The sequence below is a fragment of the Brachyistius frenatus genome, unplaced genomic scaffold (genome assembly GCF_029030835.1).
Source record: "Brachyistius frenatus isolate BFR_SWC_R1_liver_20210118 unplaced genomic scaffold, ASM2903083v1 Contig_97, whole genome shotgun sequence".
Taxonomy (NCBI): domain Eukaryota; kingdom Metazoa; phylum Chordata; class Actinopteri; family Embiotocidae; genus Brachyistius; species Brachyistius frenatus.
In genome coordinates this window covers 1061414-1081143 of record NW_027210696.1, presented here as the reverse complement: position 1 = coordinate 1081143, position 19730 = coordinate 1061414, and the positions used below count along the sequence as shown (strand labels likewise).

General features: G+C 43.1%; 2 protein-coding genes across 6 annotated transcripts in view; one reads left to right on the top strand and one right to left on the bottom strand.

Moving 5' to 3' along the window:
* iqsec3b (IQ motif and Sec7 domain ArfGEF 3b) overlaps positions 1 to 11385 on the bottom strand; it is a 30496-nt gene extending 19111 nt beyond the window's left edge. For both annotated transcript variants that reach the window (XM_069711171.1, XM_069711172.1), the window contains exons 1-4: positions 10856 to 11385; positions 6105 to 6179; positions 1770 to 1887; positions 405 to 806 (exon numbers count right to left, since the gene is read on the bottom strand). In XM_069711171.1, coding sequence (XP_069567272.1) covers positions 405 to 806; positions 1770 to 1887; positions 6105 to 6179; positions 10856 to 11385 — 1125 coding nt within the window. The remainder of the gene's footprint in view (positions 1 to 404; positions 807 to 1769; positions 1888 to 6104; positions 6180 to 10855) is intronic.
* On the top strand, positions 10647 to 19727 carry wash1 (WAS protein family homolog 1). Of its 4 annotated transcripts, none has more exons than XM_069711176.1 (11): positions 10647 to 10693; positions 12838 to 12978; positions 14681 to 14792; positions 14893 to 15039; positions 16751 to 16887; positions 16987 to 17122; positions 17217 to 17409; positions 17635 to 17802; positions 18181 to 18339; positions 18892 to 18960; positions 19045 to 19727. In XM_069711176.1, exons 1-11 carry the CDS (start codon positions 10662 to 10664, stop codon positions 19185 to 19187), a joined length of 1437 nt encoding a protein of 478 aa, XP_069567277.1. In that variant the 5' UTR covers positions 10647 to 10661; the 3' UTR covers positions 19188 to 19727. The 4 variants fall into 4 exon arrangements, with proteins under 4 accessions (XP_069567277.1, XP_069567276.1, XP_069567279.1 ...); XM_069711175.1 differs by having other exon boundaries at positions 18889 to 18960; XM_069711178.1 differs by lacking the exon at positions 10647 to 10693 and adding an exon at positions 11443 to 11497 and having other exon boundaries at positions 18889 to 18960.
* Positions 19728 to 19730: the final 3 nt, after the last annotated feature.

Genomic DNA, 19730 nt, shown 5'->3' with positions numbered 1-19730 from the left:
AAATCAGAAACTGATAGGAATGTCATTAGGTTTGCAGATGTTTGGTTATAAACCAAAGTATTAGAGAAATTTCAATCTTGATCTGAAAACTCAGAGAATGACCATTGTTATGATTCATCCTGAAGAGAATATGAGAGGCTACACCAGATTTTGTGCCAATCCATTTAAGGAATTTAAGGGAATCTCCAGATATTTCCTCTGACTCTTGTGGTTTTGTTGCAAATTTCATAGCAAATCCATCAAGTAGTTGTCAAAACATTAACCAAAATGTAAGAAAGGTCAGAAGGTCATCAAAGTCAGTGGGATTCATTCACAGGGAACCATGATTGTCTGTACAAAATTTCATGACAATCAATCCAGTGGTTGTTGAGATATTTCAGTCTGGAACCACCATCACAACTCACTTGTTCGGAGAAGCAGTCCTCCAGCTGTGTGAGTGTGGATCCAGGGGTTTGAGGTGGTGCTGGGCCTGGGGTAGGAGAGGGTGTGGGTGCTGGGGCCATTGCAGGAGACGGGGGCAGAGAGGTGGAGCGACATGGGGGCGGAGGAGGAGTTTTGGAGCGTAGGGGTATTTGTCCTCCTCCTGGATGCAGAGAATAACTGTGTCTCTGGGCTGCATTCCGGTTTCGGCCTGTAGGGCTGGGATGGCGCAGGGAAATCCGACGAGGCAGCTTACTCTCCGACAGCGAGTTGCGGATCTTCTGGAAGTTTTTGCTGAGCTGATACTGACGGAAGGCTGTCTGAATTCTACGGGCTGCCCGCCTTGCTATGAGATGGCCTCCGTACTTCTGCTCCAACTCATCTATCTGGGGACAGAAAGAGGGTGAGCGAGAGTGAGTATCACTCAAGATGCTGCAAGCATGATATTGCAAACAACACAGCCTCCACTCAAAGATATTTATACATCCATCAGCAAGCAAACATGGTGCCTATTTGTGCCCATGTCTGCAAAAGATCAAAAGTGTTTAGCATTGCCTGAGTCATGAAATTCACACTCAAACCCTTCTTCCTTCTTACTTTTCTGTCTGCCCTTTTAAAACAGGTATTAGAGCCAAAGTAAACATCATCTATCATCATTCAACTGCTAATACTGGCTGAAGGACCATGGGAAAGAGGATAGATGGGCACTGACAAAGGTGCCGTTGAGAAAATAAGTAGAAAAGTAAACACCTGTACAAGCCTATTTCAGTTCCGTTAGCGGGCATAGCAGCGCAACCCAAACTCTCACATCTTCCAGAAATTTGCCCTCATATATTTTCAGTAAGAGGGAGATGAAGAAGGAGGAGGAGGAGGAGGAGTGGGAGGCAGGGGAAGAAGAGACAGAGAGGGAGAAAAAGGAGGACAACCACACAAGGGACTGGGTTTGTGTCTGCTTACACAAAAAGTGCATGTACACACACACACACACACACACACACTCATGTACGCACACTCACGCTGCAGCAGCAAGAGCAGGAGAAACAGCAGACCCTTCAGCAGTTTGCTATGAGGAATAAAGACATCTCCAGCCACCAGAAGCAGTTATTAGCTGTTACCATGACAACACAGCATCTTTCGCGTTCTTGTCGGTGTGGCAGTGGTATCCTGGGTGCTCTTTTTTACATCAGCTGAGACAGAAATAGATCTGAATGGGAATAATTTTTGTCACGCAAAGACACAATGTCAAATGATCACACACCTCCTCACACTAAACCAGGTGGAGCAGCCAGCTTTCACTCCATCCCACCGGGTGCTCATGGGCCCACATACACTTGAATAAATATATATACCTGTTTGTTTTTATTCTCCAGGGAGATCTCATACTCGCTGGGTCCCTCCCTCTTGGTCCCCTCCGCTTCCTGTCCACCACCAGAGGAAGTTACGTCCTCTAGGCTCAGCATCTGTCCACTGCCAAAAAAATAAGAAGATAAAAATGTCAGTCCTCTCTGCTGACCGAAACTCTGCTGTTTTCGCACTAGCCGGTAACCCACTCTGAAGAGTGTGAAGATGTTCAGGAGGGAAGCATGCGGACAGTGATGTGTGGCTGTAGTGGCCCGGGGTGAGGATGACTGACTTTCTGTGTCCAGTCCTATTTCATCAAATTTGTGGCTCCACTGCACGAGTGACTCTGGATATATGACCAGGGTGAATACAAAAAAATTGACACTGCACACTGTGTCCAAACTCACTCCCCCCTTCACTCATTTACTCTTTCCTACATATTAACACAATAATTTACTCTATTGTAGAGCTGTAACCTACAATTTCACCATATTTTGTTAATCAGCTGGAATAATAGATAAAAATCACAATTATTCAAAGCCTGAGCTTACTAATTAAACAACTTGTTTTGATGAAAAGATATTCAATATCAGGACAATGATACAAAACAGAGAAAATCAGCAAATCCTCAGTTCTGAGAAGCAAACAGTGAATGTTTAGCTTTTTTTCCATTAACAACCAAAACAACCAATCGATTCTATTAATTGTATTATTTTTTTTTAGGTTTTAATCATTACCTAGTGTTTATTCTATTTTTTTTTTTTTCACTTTTATTGATTTTTACTGAGGTAACTTTTAGCCCTAAATTTTCTTTTGTTGTTTTTATTCTTCTATGTAAGCATGTTGGGCTGCAGGTTTGTATGAAAGGTGCTGATCCAGAGGTTCCCAAAGTTTTTTTGCGATATGAATTATCTCCGTATGCTCCCTCGTCACAGGATGCATGCATAAATTGTGTGTGTGCAGTTCAGTCCAAGAGTGATTTTTCCCTGAGTGTCTTATTGGAATACTAATCAGGCCAGAAGAGGTAAACATGAATAGTATTAGATGGGTAATGCTGAGCTTGTGACCCCTGAGATTAATCTTGTGACTTCTTTGACCCCCACGTTGGCAGCCACTGAACTATTCAATTTATCAACAACTTGTTTCAACCCTCCAGTAAATGAAGACTTCAGACTTCAGTTATAAATAATCATCATTTTGTGCTTCACTGACAAGCGCGCTACCGTGTAAGTAGAGTCTCACGGTAGTTCAGGAAGGCATGGAATTAATTTTACAGTCATATTTTCCACACAGCCTCCAGTTATGTTTGTTCACTAATAGGTGGTACATATAATAATTTGAACAAATTTAGTTTGCATTTAACAACGCTGCGCTCTACTCGCCACTAAACATCTGCCTGCTTTCAAAAATTTAATTCCCTCCACCTCTCCTGGCTCCTCCTGTATTTAGCTGGATGAGCAGTTTGAATGTTTCGTTTCATGTGTTGATGTTCATTAACTGTCTTGTATTTTGGGGCTCGAGCAGGAGGGTTTAAGAGCTCGGTGACAGTCTGTTTCAAGTTTGCTCAGATTTGTTCTAAAGCATCACATGAGCAGAGCCACACTGGCAAACAAAAATTCACATTGCTGCAATAAGTGGTTAAAACTTTAAGCTTTTTTTTTTTCACTCAATATTTTGACGTCAAAGAGATCTCTTTCAGACACTGTACACTTCACAGCTTAAGAGCACAACAAGCAATACACTCAAGGTGGTTGTAATCTCCATAATTAAGAGTCAGTCTGCTCCCACACTGAACCAACTGCAGTGAATAACATTGTCGGATTTTACAGAGTTTGGACAATCCGTTATTCTCCCCTGCAGCAAAATTAGACTTATTTTGGACACAGCCTTAGAGCCGAAAGAATGATTTGGATCACCACTCTTGCATTGTTGGCACACCATCAAATGATCCGCTAGATGGTTTGCTATGGAAATAAATGCAGATTATGTGTGCGAGACTCCGAAAGCTACTGTGTTTCCATGGCAATGACATCATTTGGATAAAAAAATTTCAGTGATGATGACGATGAAATGTATAACAATCTGAGTATGCTGTACAGGAAAAAAAAGATTGCTGGCATGGCACGGCAAAAGATGTCCTTTTGTATCAAAGATTTCAGTTCCTACTGATTCAACTTTCCTCATCATTGTCGGCTTCTCTGACATCTCAATACTATTAAAACACCAACATTCAGCACTTTTATACAACCAATCTGCAAAGACGGAAGCATAGACGTATGATCACAACCTAAGAGGTTTTATAATGGTGTGCAATTATGAGTGTGTGTGTGTGTGTGTGTGTGTGTGTGTGTGTGTGTGTGTGTGTGTGTGTGTGTGTGTGTGTGTGTGTGTGTGTGTGTGTGTGTGTGTGTGTGTGTGTGTGTGTGTGTGTGTGTGTGTGTGTGTGTGTGTGCGCGTGATGTTGTGTGCTTGTGCAATCTTTCTTCTACCCAGATAATGCTTACTCTAATAATTTTTACACAAAGGGGACCAGTGCTAAACAGGACTGGGGAGAATAAAAAGCCTGCTCATGGTTAAATAATGAGCGCATCACTAAAGTTCCTCTTTGTTTTCTTTGATTGCTGTGAAAGCAACTCTTCTGTGTCCCCAGCCAGAGAAGCTTGGTTATATCTTCAAATTCGATAAAGTTAGAGAAAATAAAGGGGGGGGGGGAATAGGGGGGAAGAGAGTGGAACCAGAGGAGAGGATGCGATAGGAACAGAGAGAGGAAACAGGAAGATAGAAGGAGTATGTTGGTGTGTGCATGCTGGAGGCTGTCTCTATCAAAAACTCTATTAAAACACTGCCATTCCCCAGCACAGCATCAGAATACATTAGAGTACATTAGAATACATTAGAGGATTTAAAAGCACGAGTTGAGCTATTAATGCATCTGGACAGCAAAAGCCTTCATAATGATATGGGCACTATACACTCTCTTTTTCTCTCTCTCTCTCTTTCTCTCTCACACAGTATATACTCACATATAGCAGCAACCAACACACTAAGCACACACTCCTGCCGCGGCTGCATGTGTGACGTCATGGTTGAAGAAAAATTAACATCTGTCAAATCGCATTGCTCAAAGGCCAACAGAGAACGACAGTACTGTACAGCCAAGGGAGAACATGCACACACAAAGGCTGCAGAGAAAAGGCATGGCAGGTTAGGCTGGAGGCAGATATCATGGCATCTCTAGGGAGGTGTGTGTGCAATGATGGATTCAGCGGATGACAGTGCGTGAACGCGGTGCAGTGTTGCAGCCACCAGGAGCATACAACTTTATATGATGATGATAATAATGAGCTACGGTGTTTTCACATCTCTGCTACAGCTCATCATCTCAGCTGGCCGTCCAATCAGGACAATGTGGGTGTAGGAGTTAAGTCACCAGATCAGAGAGAAGAGAGGGACTCCAGACAGACAGATGGTGATATTAATAAGCAGAATGAGAGAGACATTTGATAGGGACGGATGACATAGAAATAATTGCGGGGAGATGATCAGAAAAGACATGGTCTTTCTCACAGACACAAATAATAAGAATGAAAAATCAACAACGCAAGGGGAAAGACATTGCAGCAGATGAAAAGACAGAATAAATAGACATGACTGGAGAAGACTGGATTTAGAAAGACAGGATTAAAAAGATGTGAGGCTGAACTGTAATCATTGAGTAACATGACAAAATCAGCTTTTTAAAGTTCAATAGGTCTGCTCATTCAAACATCCAAGTGAAATGTCACGTATTCACAAACACACACACACACACACACACACACACACACACACACACACACACACACACACACACACACACACACACACACACACACACACACTATATATATACAAACAACTTCTACCACAAACAGACAATCCTGCCCACGCAGAACCAAGGCAGCAAAAATGGCTACAGAGGATCCTCCAGTTACTATGGCAGTGGTAGCCGTTGCGTCATTACAGGGTTGCCATGGGCGCCTTTACAGCAGCAATATCAGTTCATACATCATCCCCCCCGTCCCCATCTTTGTCTATCTATATGTAAGTTACCCTTGAGGCTGTCAGAGATATACAGTAGGCTTGTTAGAGAACATTTAACTGTTTACTGTAACTCCAGGCTCCATAAATACACCAATTCACAATCACATTTACTTCAGTATGAAAGGCATGGGTGTTCACATGACTCAGTTAAAGTATATGAAGCAAATATAGAACAGTGTGTACAGAGATGGAAAGTTGTAGATTGTTGAAAGAGCACGTTGTAAGAGTGGTAGGGGGGGGGGGACAGTCTTAAGTCTTACCCGGATGAGCCAGAGGTGTCAGCTTCTGGATTTTCAGGGGCGGGGCAGCAAAACTGATGCAGCACAGTCTCGCTCCTGCAGAAGGACAGAGCAGAGACAGGGAGGTAAGCAAAGGGAGGAGGCAGATTTGGAAGGACAACATGTCATTCAGTCGTTATTGGCTGCTGATCGTCGTTTGCCTTGTCGCCATGTTTGTTCCCAACATCCCATAAGATCCTGAAGAGGCTTTTCTTAGACTGTGGATTATTGTATCATTATATTATACAATTTGTCACTGATCCCAGCGTAAATACCCTATGTAGGTCATTTCAAGGCTGAGAAAGCTTAGAATGAGTGTGAGTATTTATATTTTTGTGTGTCCAGATGCGCTTGTTTATGCTTCCCCCCTCCAATCCATCAGATCAGTAGTGATTTAGCAGAATTCCCCAAACCCAATCTGGACAGATGGTAATTCCAGCTTTGCTTCCTGCTTCCTCTTCTTAAGTTCGCCTCTCTCATTTCTCCTTCATGCATTTTGCATTTACATTCATATTTTAGGCATTTTGCTGGTGCTCTTATCTGGAGCAATTTACGAGTGACGAGAACAAAAAAAAAAACCCAGCCAAGACACATCACGTGTTAGCTGTTGCACAGATCGACCTTTTCACCCTCTGGATGCTGCACACCGTCCACAAGTAGAAAAAAAAAATCTGCATCATTATCAACATCTCAGCTTGGTTTTTGGGAGATGTTGGTGTAAGCACGGGTCACATCAGGTCCTTCTATGCTGAACTAAAAGCATTCAGTCGACAGTGAGTTTCTTGGCTTCACCACAGAAAGTCTTCTGACCTGGGCACAGCATATTGTTCGTGACACAGACCCACAGTGACAGGCAGTCAGAGTCAGTGCACGACTAGGAGTGACAGTCCGAGCTATAAAAAGCCATCTTTTCACAGTAACTTCCACAGAAGACACATTGAATTGTTTTCTAAATATCTCCAGTCAACATTCTTTACATTCAGAATAATACTCCTTCACCTGAAAGCACACCGCTGACAGTCTTCACACCGAAATGCACACAAAGAACGGCTTTATGCTACCTTTATGGACTTGACTCATTGATATATTAGGATTCATTTTCATGAGAAATTGTTTTGCAGTACATCCTTCAATTGACAAGCAATTGCGTTTTGTTAAGACCTTGTTCCCAGGAGCTTCAGAAATCTCAAAAACTATTATGTTACCTTTCAATATTAATTTTTCAGCACAGTAGTTTTCTTTGTTTTTCTGTTCCCCTCTTTGCCTTAAACATTATAAAAAATATATATAAAATAAACAAAAAAGTTCAGAACACTTCCTGCAATCAGTCAAGCGGATAACATGGATTTGTCCTTTCTCATGCATCCAAAATTTTGAATTTTTGACACGTGCTTGCCACCACAGTATGTTTTACTTTTAATATGCACAGGCAGATGTACAATAAACAATGAGTCAGGAGCCAAATCTCTGAGACATGTTACTCATCAGTAATTGATGGAAAACATCTTTAAAGGAATAGTTTGACATTTTGGAAAATAAACTCAGCCTCTTTCTTGAGAGTTAGAGGAGAAAATTGGTGTGTGCACAGTATATGAAGCTACAACCAGCAACCGGTTAACTTAGTTTGGCAATAAAGACTGAAACAAAGTGTAAAAAGGACAGGTTAGGATTGGATTGTGTGGGGTTTTCGTGTCAGAGTATTTCTTGTCCCAGTCCAGTTGCTGCAAAACCACCACAATGTCCAGTAACTGGTTAGCGGGCGAGTAGCACCAGTCTTCTTGTCTACTGTAACTCATCAAGAAAGAAAGCATGTTGTTGGGAGATACGAAACAGCCTGAGTAATTTTTTTACAGGTTGGGGAGAATAATCAGATAACAAACTTGAGGCCAAAATATAAAAGCACTCAACGACTAAAATCTCTTCCTGTTCGCCACCAGCACGAGGGCTGGGCTATTTTGTCAGGTTGATATAAAACAGTTCAGCCCTGCTCAGGTTTGTTTGGTCATACAATGAAGAACACACACACACACACACACACACACACACACACACACACACACACACACACACACACACACACACACACACACACACACACACACACACACACACACACACTCACAAACACACACTCAGCGGGCCCATCTGTCTGTACAAGGCACACACGTAACGGCCATTCGCTTCCAACAACACTTACAAAGAGAACAGGTGAATATTTCAACAGTACATGCTTCCTGCTGTTCTCTCTCTCTCTCTCTCTCTCTCTCTCTCTCTCTCTCTCTCTCTCTCTCTCTCCTGTCCTTCCCTAGCCATCCCTCTCCTCTTCCCTGTTTTGTAAGAGTACTTTAAACACAATACTTCTACATCAGCCAGCATCCAGTAGAGAGAGTAAGGAAAGCGGAGAGAAGGGGGAGGGTTGACGTGCAACAAGATCAGCGCCATTTGGACTCAAAAACGCCATCAGTAGGTACATTGTACACACCTTCCACTTTTCACAGGATGTCACTGCCTCTGTTAACAACAAAACATAAATAGACTGAGAAAAGAACTACCCCAAATGCACCCTTTAAAAAAAAAAAAAAAAAAAAATCTCTCTTCTCTGTGTTTTGGTCTCTCCTGTAAACTGTCTCACTCTCTGTGTACTGTGCTCCCCTCCTCCTCTTTTATTCTCTTTTTTCCCCCTCTCTCATCTCTCAGCTTCCTTCCTCTTTCACTCGTCCACTCCAACATCAGCCTCGAGCTCCTTCCTCTAGACACCTCTAAGCGCTCCATCAAAGACAACGACTGAGCGTGCATCTCTCCTCTTCTTCTTCTTCTTCTTTCTATCTCTCTGCCTTTCTCTCTCCTGAGAATGGCTGATTACTGTTCGCTCCATGGGCTAAGTGGGGCACATAGAAGGCTCAGCTGGAGAGAGAGAGACTGAGGATGAGCGGAGGAGAGGATCCTGTCCCCCCCCCCCCCCTATAGGCATGTCCACGTGCACTGGCAACACTGACAACAATGCAGAGCGCACAAACACACTCGCAGCCAACCCGAAGCGGCGCACTGGTCCACATGTCATTTATTTGTAGGGCAGACAGGCTCAGTTCTACACAGAGGTAAAACAACAATCAAATAAATGGATACAGTATGTATACACAGGATGTGTGAAAGAAAGTGATGTGCACAAAAGCACACACTCATTTATAGGTTGTGGGAGAAACATGCTGAGATAAACAGGAATAATAGGGCAGATCTGATCTCCAGTCTGCAGCGGGCTGTGATAGCTGAAAGCCTCAACTCTCTGTCACCTCTTTGGCCTGCAAGAGGCAAAAGGACACGAGGTGTCAAGCTACTGGACTCATTGAGAAAGATTTAAAATCTCCGAGCAGGTGGGGGTGTAATGTTGCATTCAAGGACACACATTAGCAACCACAGGAGCAGGAAGGCCATTTAATACAACAATGCTGCCTGGTCTTCTGGCGACTGCTTTTTGTTAATTTTCACACTCCAGCTTTTATGACAATTCATTTATTGTAATTTTTTACTCATCAGTAAAACTAACACTGATTAACTGTCAGAGAGCAACACATATTCATTGCAGGGTAAAATCTTAAAAGGTTACTCAGGTTCCAGGCAGGGCTGCAGAAGGGAGCAACAGACACTCTACACACACACACACACACACACACACACACACACACACACACACACACACACACACACACACACACACACAGACAGAGCAGGAAATGTAAGATGTAGCAGGTGCAGCATTTGCTATAAGATTAATATCAACAACTGATTATTTTATATACATGTATCCCCTTCTGCACTCCCCTGCTCCTCTCCACTCCTCTTTAGTCTGTGCTGGTACCCTCGGTGGGGGTGGAGTCCCAGAGAGACCAATCAGGGCTCCTGCTGGGATACAATTTATGAACAGAACACACACAGAAAAAGAGAGAAACATGGGTTTTCTCTCATTAGGTGATGTGCTGGTGTGCTATGAAGCACTGGTGCCAAGTAGCAGGAGGGGGTGGTGTGTTTGTGTGTGTGTGTGTGTGTGTGTGTGTCTCTTTGGGTATGGCCGTGTGCACGTGTGTCTCATCTAGCACAGGAACATCAGAGGCCTGGAGATCCCGTGAGAGTTCCCAGATCCCGTGCAGTAATTAATAAAGAAACCAGCAGCACCGTGGACAGCGACTACTCGAGGTGTCTCATTTTTACACGTGAGACTGCTCTTGTCTTGAACTGACACTGGCCGCTGTGCTGAGGATGTTTCTTGCACACACATATACACACGCGCGCGTGCGTGCGTGCACACACATGTATAGGCCTCCAGCTGTTTGTTATGTAATGATTCAGTGATCGTGATCCAGTTTCTCATTTAAATAATCCACCTCTTCCTCTTCTGACAGTCCTTAGCCGACACACACTGCTGAAAATTGGAAATTTGCAGTGGCTTTCTTCATTAATTAAACGCCTCTCAATCTGCGGGACACACACGCGCTCGTGCTCGCTTCTAATTACACAGTTGAAGATGGATGCTGCATACATATTATGAAGGGTTCAAACCGGACTGTCCAAGGAAGGTAATTTATTTAGCCTATTGGTTGATACTGCAGAAAAATTCGGGGCCACAAGAGGTTTTAAAAATGTATAAATAGTACTTCTTAAAAACGACTATATATATTCCCCATTGTACTATTTTAGGACACAAACATTCAAACAATCATAGGCCATAATCTACTCACTCGGATTTCCTCGCGAGGGCCAGGGATCGGCAAAGGGTTGTTGGGGTCATCGGAACCAAAGAGCGGCAGCTGGCGCAACTTCCACCGTTTTCTGACTCACTTTCAACCGGGGAAATCGTGGACGGGTCCGCTGGGACCAGCTGCATGTCCCCCGGGTCCATAGCTGGGGGAGGCGAGGGCTGGACGACCCCCGGAGCTACCTCGACCTGTGCTGGTGCAGCCGCATGGTCTGTCGGAGACCCCCCACTGAGCTGGGGGTCCTGCGGGTGGTGGTGATGATGCAGGCAGCTGGGGTCGGGGTGAGGGTGAGGATGATGGTGAAGGTGGTGAAGGTAGGGAAGCTGCTGTTGTACCCTGACGTCCTGCAAGTGCCTGTTCTCGCCGATGAGCTCGTCCACCCGCCGGTCCAGCTCCTCTATCCGTGAGCGCTGGGTCTGGATGAGACTCTGCTGGTTCTGGACGATGGTGGTGAGCTCCCGCAGGTACAGAATCGCCTGCACCGGGTTTTCTAGCAGGCTGGCGCTCATCATAGGCTACCCAAGGCAAGAAGAGGGAAGAAAAAGAGAAAAAAAGAAAAGAAAAAGAAGCTGGACTGACGGATGGAGGACACAAGAGATGCAAAATATCCGTGCGGATGAGAAGGTGGGATGTCCTTCCGCTCTCCTCTCCTTGATACTGCTCGGTTGTGGATGAGGCTGCACCGACCGAGCTCTCTACTTCTCCGGTCGTTTCCCTCCCTCCCTCCCTCACTTTCTCTCTCTCTCTCACTCCCTCCCACTGCGCTGAGTGGTGCTGATGAGAGGAGCCAGATCCAGATGTGACAGGAGGGAGGATGGGAGGGAAGGGGAGGGGAGGCGCTGCAGGACGGATGCGTCATTACGCACAGACACGAGAAAAGGACAGAGCAAGCACGCACCCTATAGGTAGCCTTCAAGGAGTTGTTGCTGTGTAGTTTGAGTTGCTCAGTATCTGAATCATCTTATGTGACTGTGTTACCACTTATAGGCCTACAAATATTGCAATATTAGCTAAGCTACATGTAGCCCTTCATTGAAAATAGGCTACCAATAGACTAAATAGGCCTATCACGCGAATCAGATGGAGCTACTCCGTTGTTATCGGCGGTAACTGACAAATTACATCTAGGCTACAATTTCATTGTAGACACATACGCAGTCGAATAAAATGAGATACCCAACGAACACATGTATTATTGTGGTACGATTTGGTTTTAAGGTTGTTTTCCCGATCCTTACAACTAACGTTAACTAACACTTCAGTCATTCCGGTTCAAGGCGCGTTCAGGCAGAGAGCAGACATTTCCGAAATAACTTGAAGGCAACACTGTCGTTTCTTTACGGTCACGTGCCACATGGATGCGGAAGTACGGCGGAAGTTTTGTTTTGCTAAACAATTAGCTGTGTAGCGGTCACCAGGCGGACCTCTTCCTTTTTGATATATCTTTGAATGAAGGTTTACAAGTAAACAACACTCATGGTCAGGTAAGACTGTCATTTCCAGAACAACATGTCATAAAACGGGTATGTTTCTGCTCACGGATATTCTCTGTGTAAGCAAAATCAGGCTTTTTTTTTTTTTTTTTTATTTCAACGGGGAGTTATTGCGTTTTGTTTGTGTTACTGGTAAATAGCTCGAGTGTGGGTTTATCTACTGTAAGCTGTTAATTTGAGCAAATTACAAGGACAGGGTTCAACTTCAGCTGATTCACACAGTGAAACCGAAAAGACTTCACTTTGCATCACGGTTATAAGGTATGCATGTTCCAGCGGCGTCACGTGAGAGTCAGACGAGGTCGAGAGCGTCAAGCATGTCGCATTAAAAACGTCAGATCGGTTTGATTTCTTGAGTTGATATTGTTATGCGACGCACACTGACCCACGTTGAAGATCAAGATCAGAGTTGGTCTTTGCGACATCCAGCTTCGGTCTCGATTCAAGCGTTGTTGTGCTGCTGTTTTGCAGGATGACCCAGAAACACTGCCTGGAGGGCCAGGTGTACTCGGTGCCTCTCATCCAGCCAGACCTGAGGAGAGAGGAGGCTGTTCATCAGATAGCAGATGCGTTACTGTACTTGGAGACCATTTCTACAGACATTTTCAGAAGGCAAGTGAAGCGCACACACACACACACACACACACACACACACACACACACACACACACACACACACGCACTCACTCTGAAGCTACAAAGATAACTTTTGCTCCTGGAACACTTGTGCAGAGTTTGCCACTGGCAAATGACAAACTGGTGGATTTGCTTAAAAAAAAAAAAAAAAAGTTTCATACAAGAAAATATCAATCGATAGTCTGGTTTCTCAAAGTTTGGATTTAGATTGTAAAGTGATTCATTTTGGGCTCTGGTAACTTTTGATAGATACAACATTTGTGTTTATTTTTTTACCTTTTGGCAAGTGCAAACATATTGATCTGTACGGTAATAATAAAATTAATAGTAGAAGCATAGCTGTTTTAACAAATCTTTTTTTTAATCTTCCTATTCTCTTTACTGTATAGCCTGTTTAGGGAGGCAGTGTGGCATAGGTATGGAGGAAACATGCAATACAGCAGAGTGCCGTGATATTTTGTAAAGCAACATTCGATACACGGGCTCCAAGCAATGATGTTTTTTTTTACTATTTAAACAAATTTGTCGAGGTGCATGCAACATTTGTGGCAGGTTTTTATGATCGTGTTTGTCAGTCTGTCTGCTTGACAGAGCAGATATAGACAAAGGGGAACATCATTTGCAGTTGAAAAAAGGTAATAAATTGCAATATATTGCAATGTATGTTATCACAAAGCTCAACTTATCGCAAAATGTGGAACATGTAAATATTGTTGTATTGCTGGGCCTCTGGTGACTCCCACTTTGAGATTGTGAGACATATTGAGCAGGTCTCAAGTCTGTCACTGGGCATTTCCAGTTCATTTTCAAGTCTTCTCATTAAATTTTCACTTATCAAATATCCAAAACAGGAAATGTTTTAAAACAATAGAGAAAGGGTATTGTTTTTACCACAAGGTTGTGGGTTGTTCACTTGTATTGTTTGCATTAGCTTAGTCAAATAAGGCCAGTTAGCAAAAACTTTTTGATCACGACAGCAGCAATCAAAAAGGTATTAATAATCCACCTAACTGATTTGTTGCTGATGTCTCAGCATCTGTTGCAAGGATGCTGTCATGGTGCAAAAAAACATTGTCATATTTAATGGATCACAGTTAACAAACAACAGCTGTTTTAGGAGAGATGGTTCTGTTAGACACCCTGAACATGGAAGAACATCCATTTAAAGTGTCTGAATGCAACTGGATTTATTTTGTGCTCTTTATTTTTGTTGTTTTTTTTGCTTTCTGGTGCGCAGATTTGTTCTTTTATCTCAATTGTTCGCTTTGCACTGTACATTTTTGTATGTATTGTACTGTTCTGGTTTTGTTGTTTTGTTGCACTTTATACTTTTGTATATAGGAAACTGATCGTTTGTATTTTTCCTACTGAAAGAAAAAACACGGAAGTTTCGTGTAACTGCTTGGAAACAGTGACATTTATGGACAGCAGTTTTGTCAAAATTACCTTTGGAAACATAATGTGTTAGTATTGGATGATTGATAATTAATTATCGTTAGAATGCTGCTGCCAAAACAGCTGTGTAATACTTGGACATCATATATTAAATGCACAAATCTACAATTACACGGTGCATAGGGTTTCTCAATTTGCTCCTCCATATTGGATTGTTCTTTATCCCAGACTTATTCATCTGTGTATGTGTGTATGCCTATATTCATGTTGGTGTTGCTTCTAGGGTCTCTGAGAGTGTGGAGAAGAACCGCCATCAGCTGCAGAGTGTCACTGACCGGATCAGATTAGCTCAGGCCCGTGTTGACAAGATTAAAGGCAGTAAGAAGGCCACCAAGGTAACACAGCGCCTTTATTTTGGAAGGCAGATTTCAATGTTTTATGTCTGATAAGTAAAATAGACAAAATAAGGTGAAAACATTTTGTGTATGTTCATAGGTTTTCTCTAGTGCCAAGTACCCAGCCCCAGATCGTCTTCGGGACTACTCCTCGATTTTCACTGGGGCTGCAGACCCATCTTCACAAACCCGCCCCCGACACAGGATACAGAATAAACTGCGACCGTTTGATGAGAAGGCCTTACAGGTGAGATAAACACATTAAAATGCTGAGCAATGACTTACGTCATGCAATGTCTCCAGATATGAAACAATAAACAATGTGACATGTTAAAAGCCAGTTTCACAAAGTGCCCTACAACTAATGTCTTGAAGCTCATTAGCCGAAGTACTAGAGCTGATATAAAGCAGGGGATTGTGTGCTGACTAAAGCTAAAACTGCAGGTATAAAACCAGGATAACTACAGACACCATTAATTCCATTTACATGACATTTATCTTGCTGCTGGTGTTTTTTTATGCAGCTCTTGTTGTGGTCACATGAGGACAGAAGCGCTTCGGAATGAAATCTTTACTTCTCATATTTATGCAGACAGTATGAGACAGACTCTCATGACCCCACCAGCATTTATGCCATTGTGAGCTGTTCAACCATTTATTACTATCTGGCACTATGACATATGATTCCCTAGGGAGGATGAGTAGCGTGGCACCTTGATGATTTATTCTCCAGTCCCCTTATCTGTACTGATGGGAACCACCTCATTGTTTCCAACATCTACTGTCACTGTGGCATCCAAGGTGTTGTGGGTATTAGCTGAGCCTGAAGGCAAAGCACTCAATATACATCCAAACCCTCACCAGAAATCCAAAGCTCTAAGTAATGACTGAAAGAAGAAAATCATTGGGACAGGAAGCCCATGTTAACTTGCCTTGCAAGGGTTTGCCTTTAGAGTCTGAGTGAAGATCTTAGATATCCAAGGAGCTGGAAGTGCTCTGCCTCACATTGGGTTCTGACATATTTCCTGTTTTTGCTAAGTAAACATTTTCAGGCCAGAGCAGGTTCATTTACAGGTTAAAAGATATTGCAAAGCAGAGAGCACATCAGCTTAAAAAAAATCATACTCGCATAGGAAAGTTAAAAAAAAAAAAGACATGTCGATAGATGCAGATTTGACTATGCATCAAATTCAGTTGAATTTATTAGACTGTACGTGCAGTATGTAGAACATCAGAAGCTGTGTGTATGTATGTCACTGGACAGTGAAAATAGACTGCAGTGGTTAGCAGTCGCCCCACAGTGAAAAGGTTCTGAGTTCGATCCCAGGCCTTTCTGTGTGGAGTTTGCATGTTCTCCCTGTGCCCGCGTGGGTTCTCTCCGGGTACTCTGGCTTCCTCCCACCGTCCAAGGACCTGCTTGTCAGGTTAATTGGTGATTCTACAAATTATTCTTAGGTGTGAATGAGAGCGTGAATGGTCCTTGTTTCCGTCTGTCTCTGTGTTGGCCCTGTGATGGACTGGCGACCTGTCCAGGGTGAACCCTGCCTTCGCCCAAAGTGAGCTGGGATCGCCCCCCCGACCCTGTTCGGGATAAAACGGGTATAGATAATGGATGTGTGTGTGTGTGTGTGTGTGTGTGTGTGTCTCTGTCTCTCAGCACAATCTCCTGCATTATTTATAGCAAGCCACGGTTTTTCCTTCACTATCACATATTTTCTGCTGCGTGTCTGTGTGAAGTGGGAGGAAAAAAAAAAGGAAACACTGCCGGCAATTTTCTCTGGTAAATAAATGCATCATTCAATATCTCCCAGAAGCGATGTCGCTGACCATATAATTCAATATTACAGTGTTTGCATCAGCTCGCCACAGCACTTTGGTGGCATTTGTGATTTGCGTTATTCCATATTGACTTTTTACAGATCTGCCTCTCACTCTGTGCCTGGGTTTCTTTCTTTCAGGAGAAGTTAATGTATTTCCCAGTGTGTGTGAACAATAAGAAGAGGTCCGAGGATGAGACAGAAGAAGGATTGGGCAGTCTGCCGCGGAACATCTCATCTGTCAGCTCTCTGCTTCTTTTCAACACTACAGAGAATCTGTGAGTCCGCAAACACACAAACAAACAGACACGGATGCTTAACGTAAACACTAACGACATTCAAATCGTTCCTCATTACATTTCATTTGTTCTTAAAAGATATAAGAAGTATGTGTTCCTTGATCCTCTGGCGGGAGCAGTGACAAAAACACACACAACACTAGAGACTGAAAAAGAAGAGAAACCATTCGATGCTCCTTTGTCCATCACTAAGAGAGAGCAGCTGGAGAGACAGGTACCTTCCAACTCAAACACACTTAATGTGACTTTTTAAATACTGGCAATATCACATTTAATGGTTAATCCTAAACACTTTTTCTCTTTAACAGACAGCAGAGAGTTATTTCTACGTGCCAGACCTGGGTCAGGTGCCCGAGATCGACGTGCCGTCCTACCTGCCTGACCTGCCGGGTATCGCAGACGACCTGTCGTACAGCGCGGACCTCGGCCCGGGATTCGCCCCGTCAGGATCTACACACATCCCTGAGCTGCCTTCCTTCTCTGAGGAGAGCAACGCATCAGGTACACAACTACACCGTAAACACCTGTTTAGACGTGCCTTTGATCCGTTTTTTTTTTTTATTTCTATCTCCATTTGAATCATTACTTTTATATTCTGTCTCCATATTTTATGCCTTTTCTTGCCTTTGTCTTTTGATCTTGAAAGATGCCGAATAAATATACACACACTATTTTCAAAAATGTGTTTGTTATTGTTGTTGTTTGAGACTTTTCATCTGTTTTTAGGGACTCCACTTCAACCTAATGCTCCACCTCCTCCTCCACCTCCGCCTCCTCCCCCCGAGCCTGCCCTCGCTCCTGCTACTCCTATTGGCGCTCCCCCTCCTCCGCCTCCACCACCACCTCCTCCTCCTGCAGTGAGCTCTACAGAGGTCTCTCATGCGCCAAGTTCAGGTTTGTTACATCGACACAATTCAGGAATCTTGCACAGGCTACACATTACTGACATGGAGGAATATGAATATTAAAGACCTGCTCGTCACTTACACTTACACTATTTGCTCTTTTAAACTCATAAAAAACGCAAAAGCTCTCGTGTTTGGCTTGGATTGTTCTATCATGGCACTGCCATTATAAAAACATGGCAGCCTGGACTAGAACCTGCTCTCTGTATAGATATTAAGGACTCATTCTACAGCCACGAAAACACAAGATTTCTGTCAATAGATTCTTCCAAATCCTACACGCTGAATCTTTGAATTAGATGGACCTGATTGACACGAATGACCGTGAACCCAAACTACACTGACTGACTGACTCCTTCTACTGCAGGCCCTGTGTCCGGTGCTCCCAGCGAGGTGGTCCAGCCGTCAGACAGCCGTGCCAGCCTGCTGGAGTCAATCCGCAACGCGGGCGGGATCGGCAAAGCCAAGTTACGCAACATCAAAGAACGCAAGATGGAGAAGAAGAAACAAAAGGAGCAAGAGCAAGGTGTCGGATTGTTCGAGTGGGGATGCAGCTGTGTTGTGTTTTAGTAACGGCTAAACAACGCAGCTTTAACCATGACAAGACAGTCATGCAATCAAAGCAGAGCGTGACCAATCCCTTGATCGCGTTCAGCCATGGGTTTTTACCTTGTGCCAAACTGCATGTTAGGATGAGAGGGTTTGCATTCGTCTCAGGCTTATTATCACAATCCAAGGCTTTGTGACCTTTGCTATATTCCAACCTCATTAAAAGGTTGACTTGGTTAGTTTTTTTTTTTTTAAATTGGCTGACCCAATATTAGACAGCGTATCTTTGCCCTCATTTCTGGTTGGCTGGCCAGGTCACAACCTAACATTTTCTTTTTGAAGAAAGCTGCTTTGAACCAATAACTAGATAAAAATGTTTAAAAAAAAAGTCTTGTTGTAATTATGTGCTCCACTTTGAAGTGCAGCACTGGGGAATGAGTGAAACCATTCAGTGCTCCAGTTCCAAATTAAAAAAAAAAATACTGATTGCATGATTATTTAGTAACTCTCTGTCTTTGTTTCTCAGCAGTCGGAGTGGCATCTAGTGGCGGAGACTTTATGTCAGATCTCTTCAATAAACTCGCCATGCGAAGAAAAGGTGAGAAATCTCTTGTGTCAAATGAGTTTAAGACTAAGGATATTAGTGATTGTATTTGCATAATATCCTCTGTCCTCTATCAAGGTATATCTGGAAAGGGTCCAGCAGGTGGGGAGTCGAGTGATGCTCCAACTGGTAGTGGTGGCGCATTCGCCAGGATGTCAGATGTCATCCCGCCACTTCCTGCCCCACAGTCAGCAACAGATGATGATGACTGGGAAGCATAACGTGACAGACAATGAACACTTTGTGGCACTGATAATGAAAGTACTCGATAGCCTTTGATCATTTTGTGTACTTCTGATGACTTAAAAAAAAAAAAATCCTATAACAAGTGATAAAATCTCTGCAAATGGAATCTTTAAGTATAAAATGGGTAGAAATTGGCCTCAAAATGTCACTAGAAATGTGCAGTAGTTTGTCTGGACAGCTAAACAAAACATCACCGACATGCAAGTGATAGAAAAATTTTTTAATGTCGTGTTCTTCATGAAAATGCTTTCATGAAATTAAACAAGCATATTATTAGATACAAAATATTATTAGAACACTCATTGAGATGGAACTAATCCGCAAGCAAGCTTTGCATTACATAACACTCTTAAGTTTTAAATATTTAAAGAATTCAATCTAAACCGTAAATCGGCCAGCGCTGTGCCCGAGATCTGTGTTGTTGCTGTTTCAGTAATGCATTTCAAACATACTGAATTTTTATAAATGATGACAACCTATTTTCTTCAACATCTAGACTGGTAAAACTGATAAATGTC

Excerpts from the sequence above, each read along its gene's own strand:
- wash1 (XM_069711175.1), top strand. The coding sequence starts at position 10,662 with ATGAAGGGTTCAAACCGGACTGTCCAAGGAAG. Across the intron at positions 12,979-14,680 it reads TCTACAGACATTTTCAGAAG|GGTCTCTGAGAGTGTGGAGA; the intron begins GCAAGTGAAGCG and ends TGTTGCTTCTAG. Across the intron at positions 17,123-17,216 it reads GAGAGCAGCTGGAGAGACAG|ACAGCAGAGAGTTATTTCTA; the intron begins GTACCTTCCAAC and ends TCTCTTTAACAG.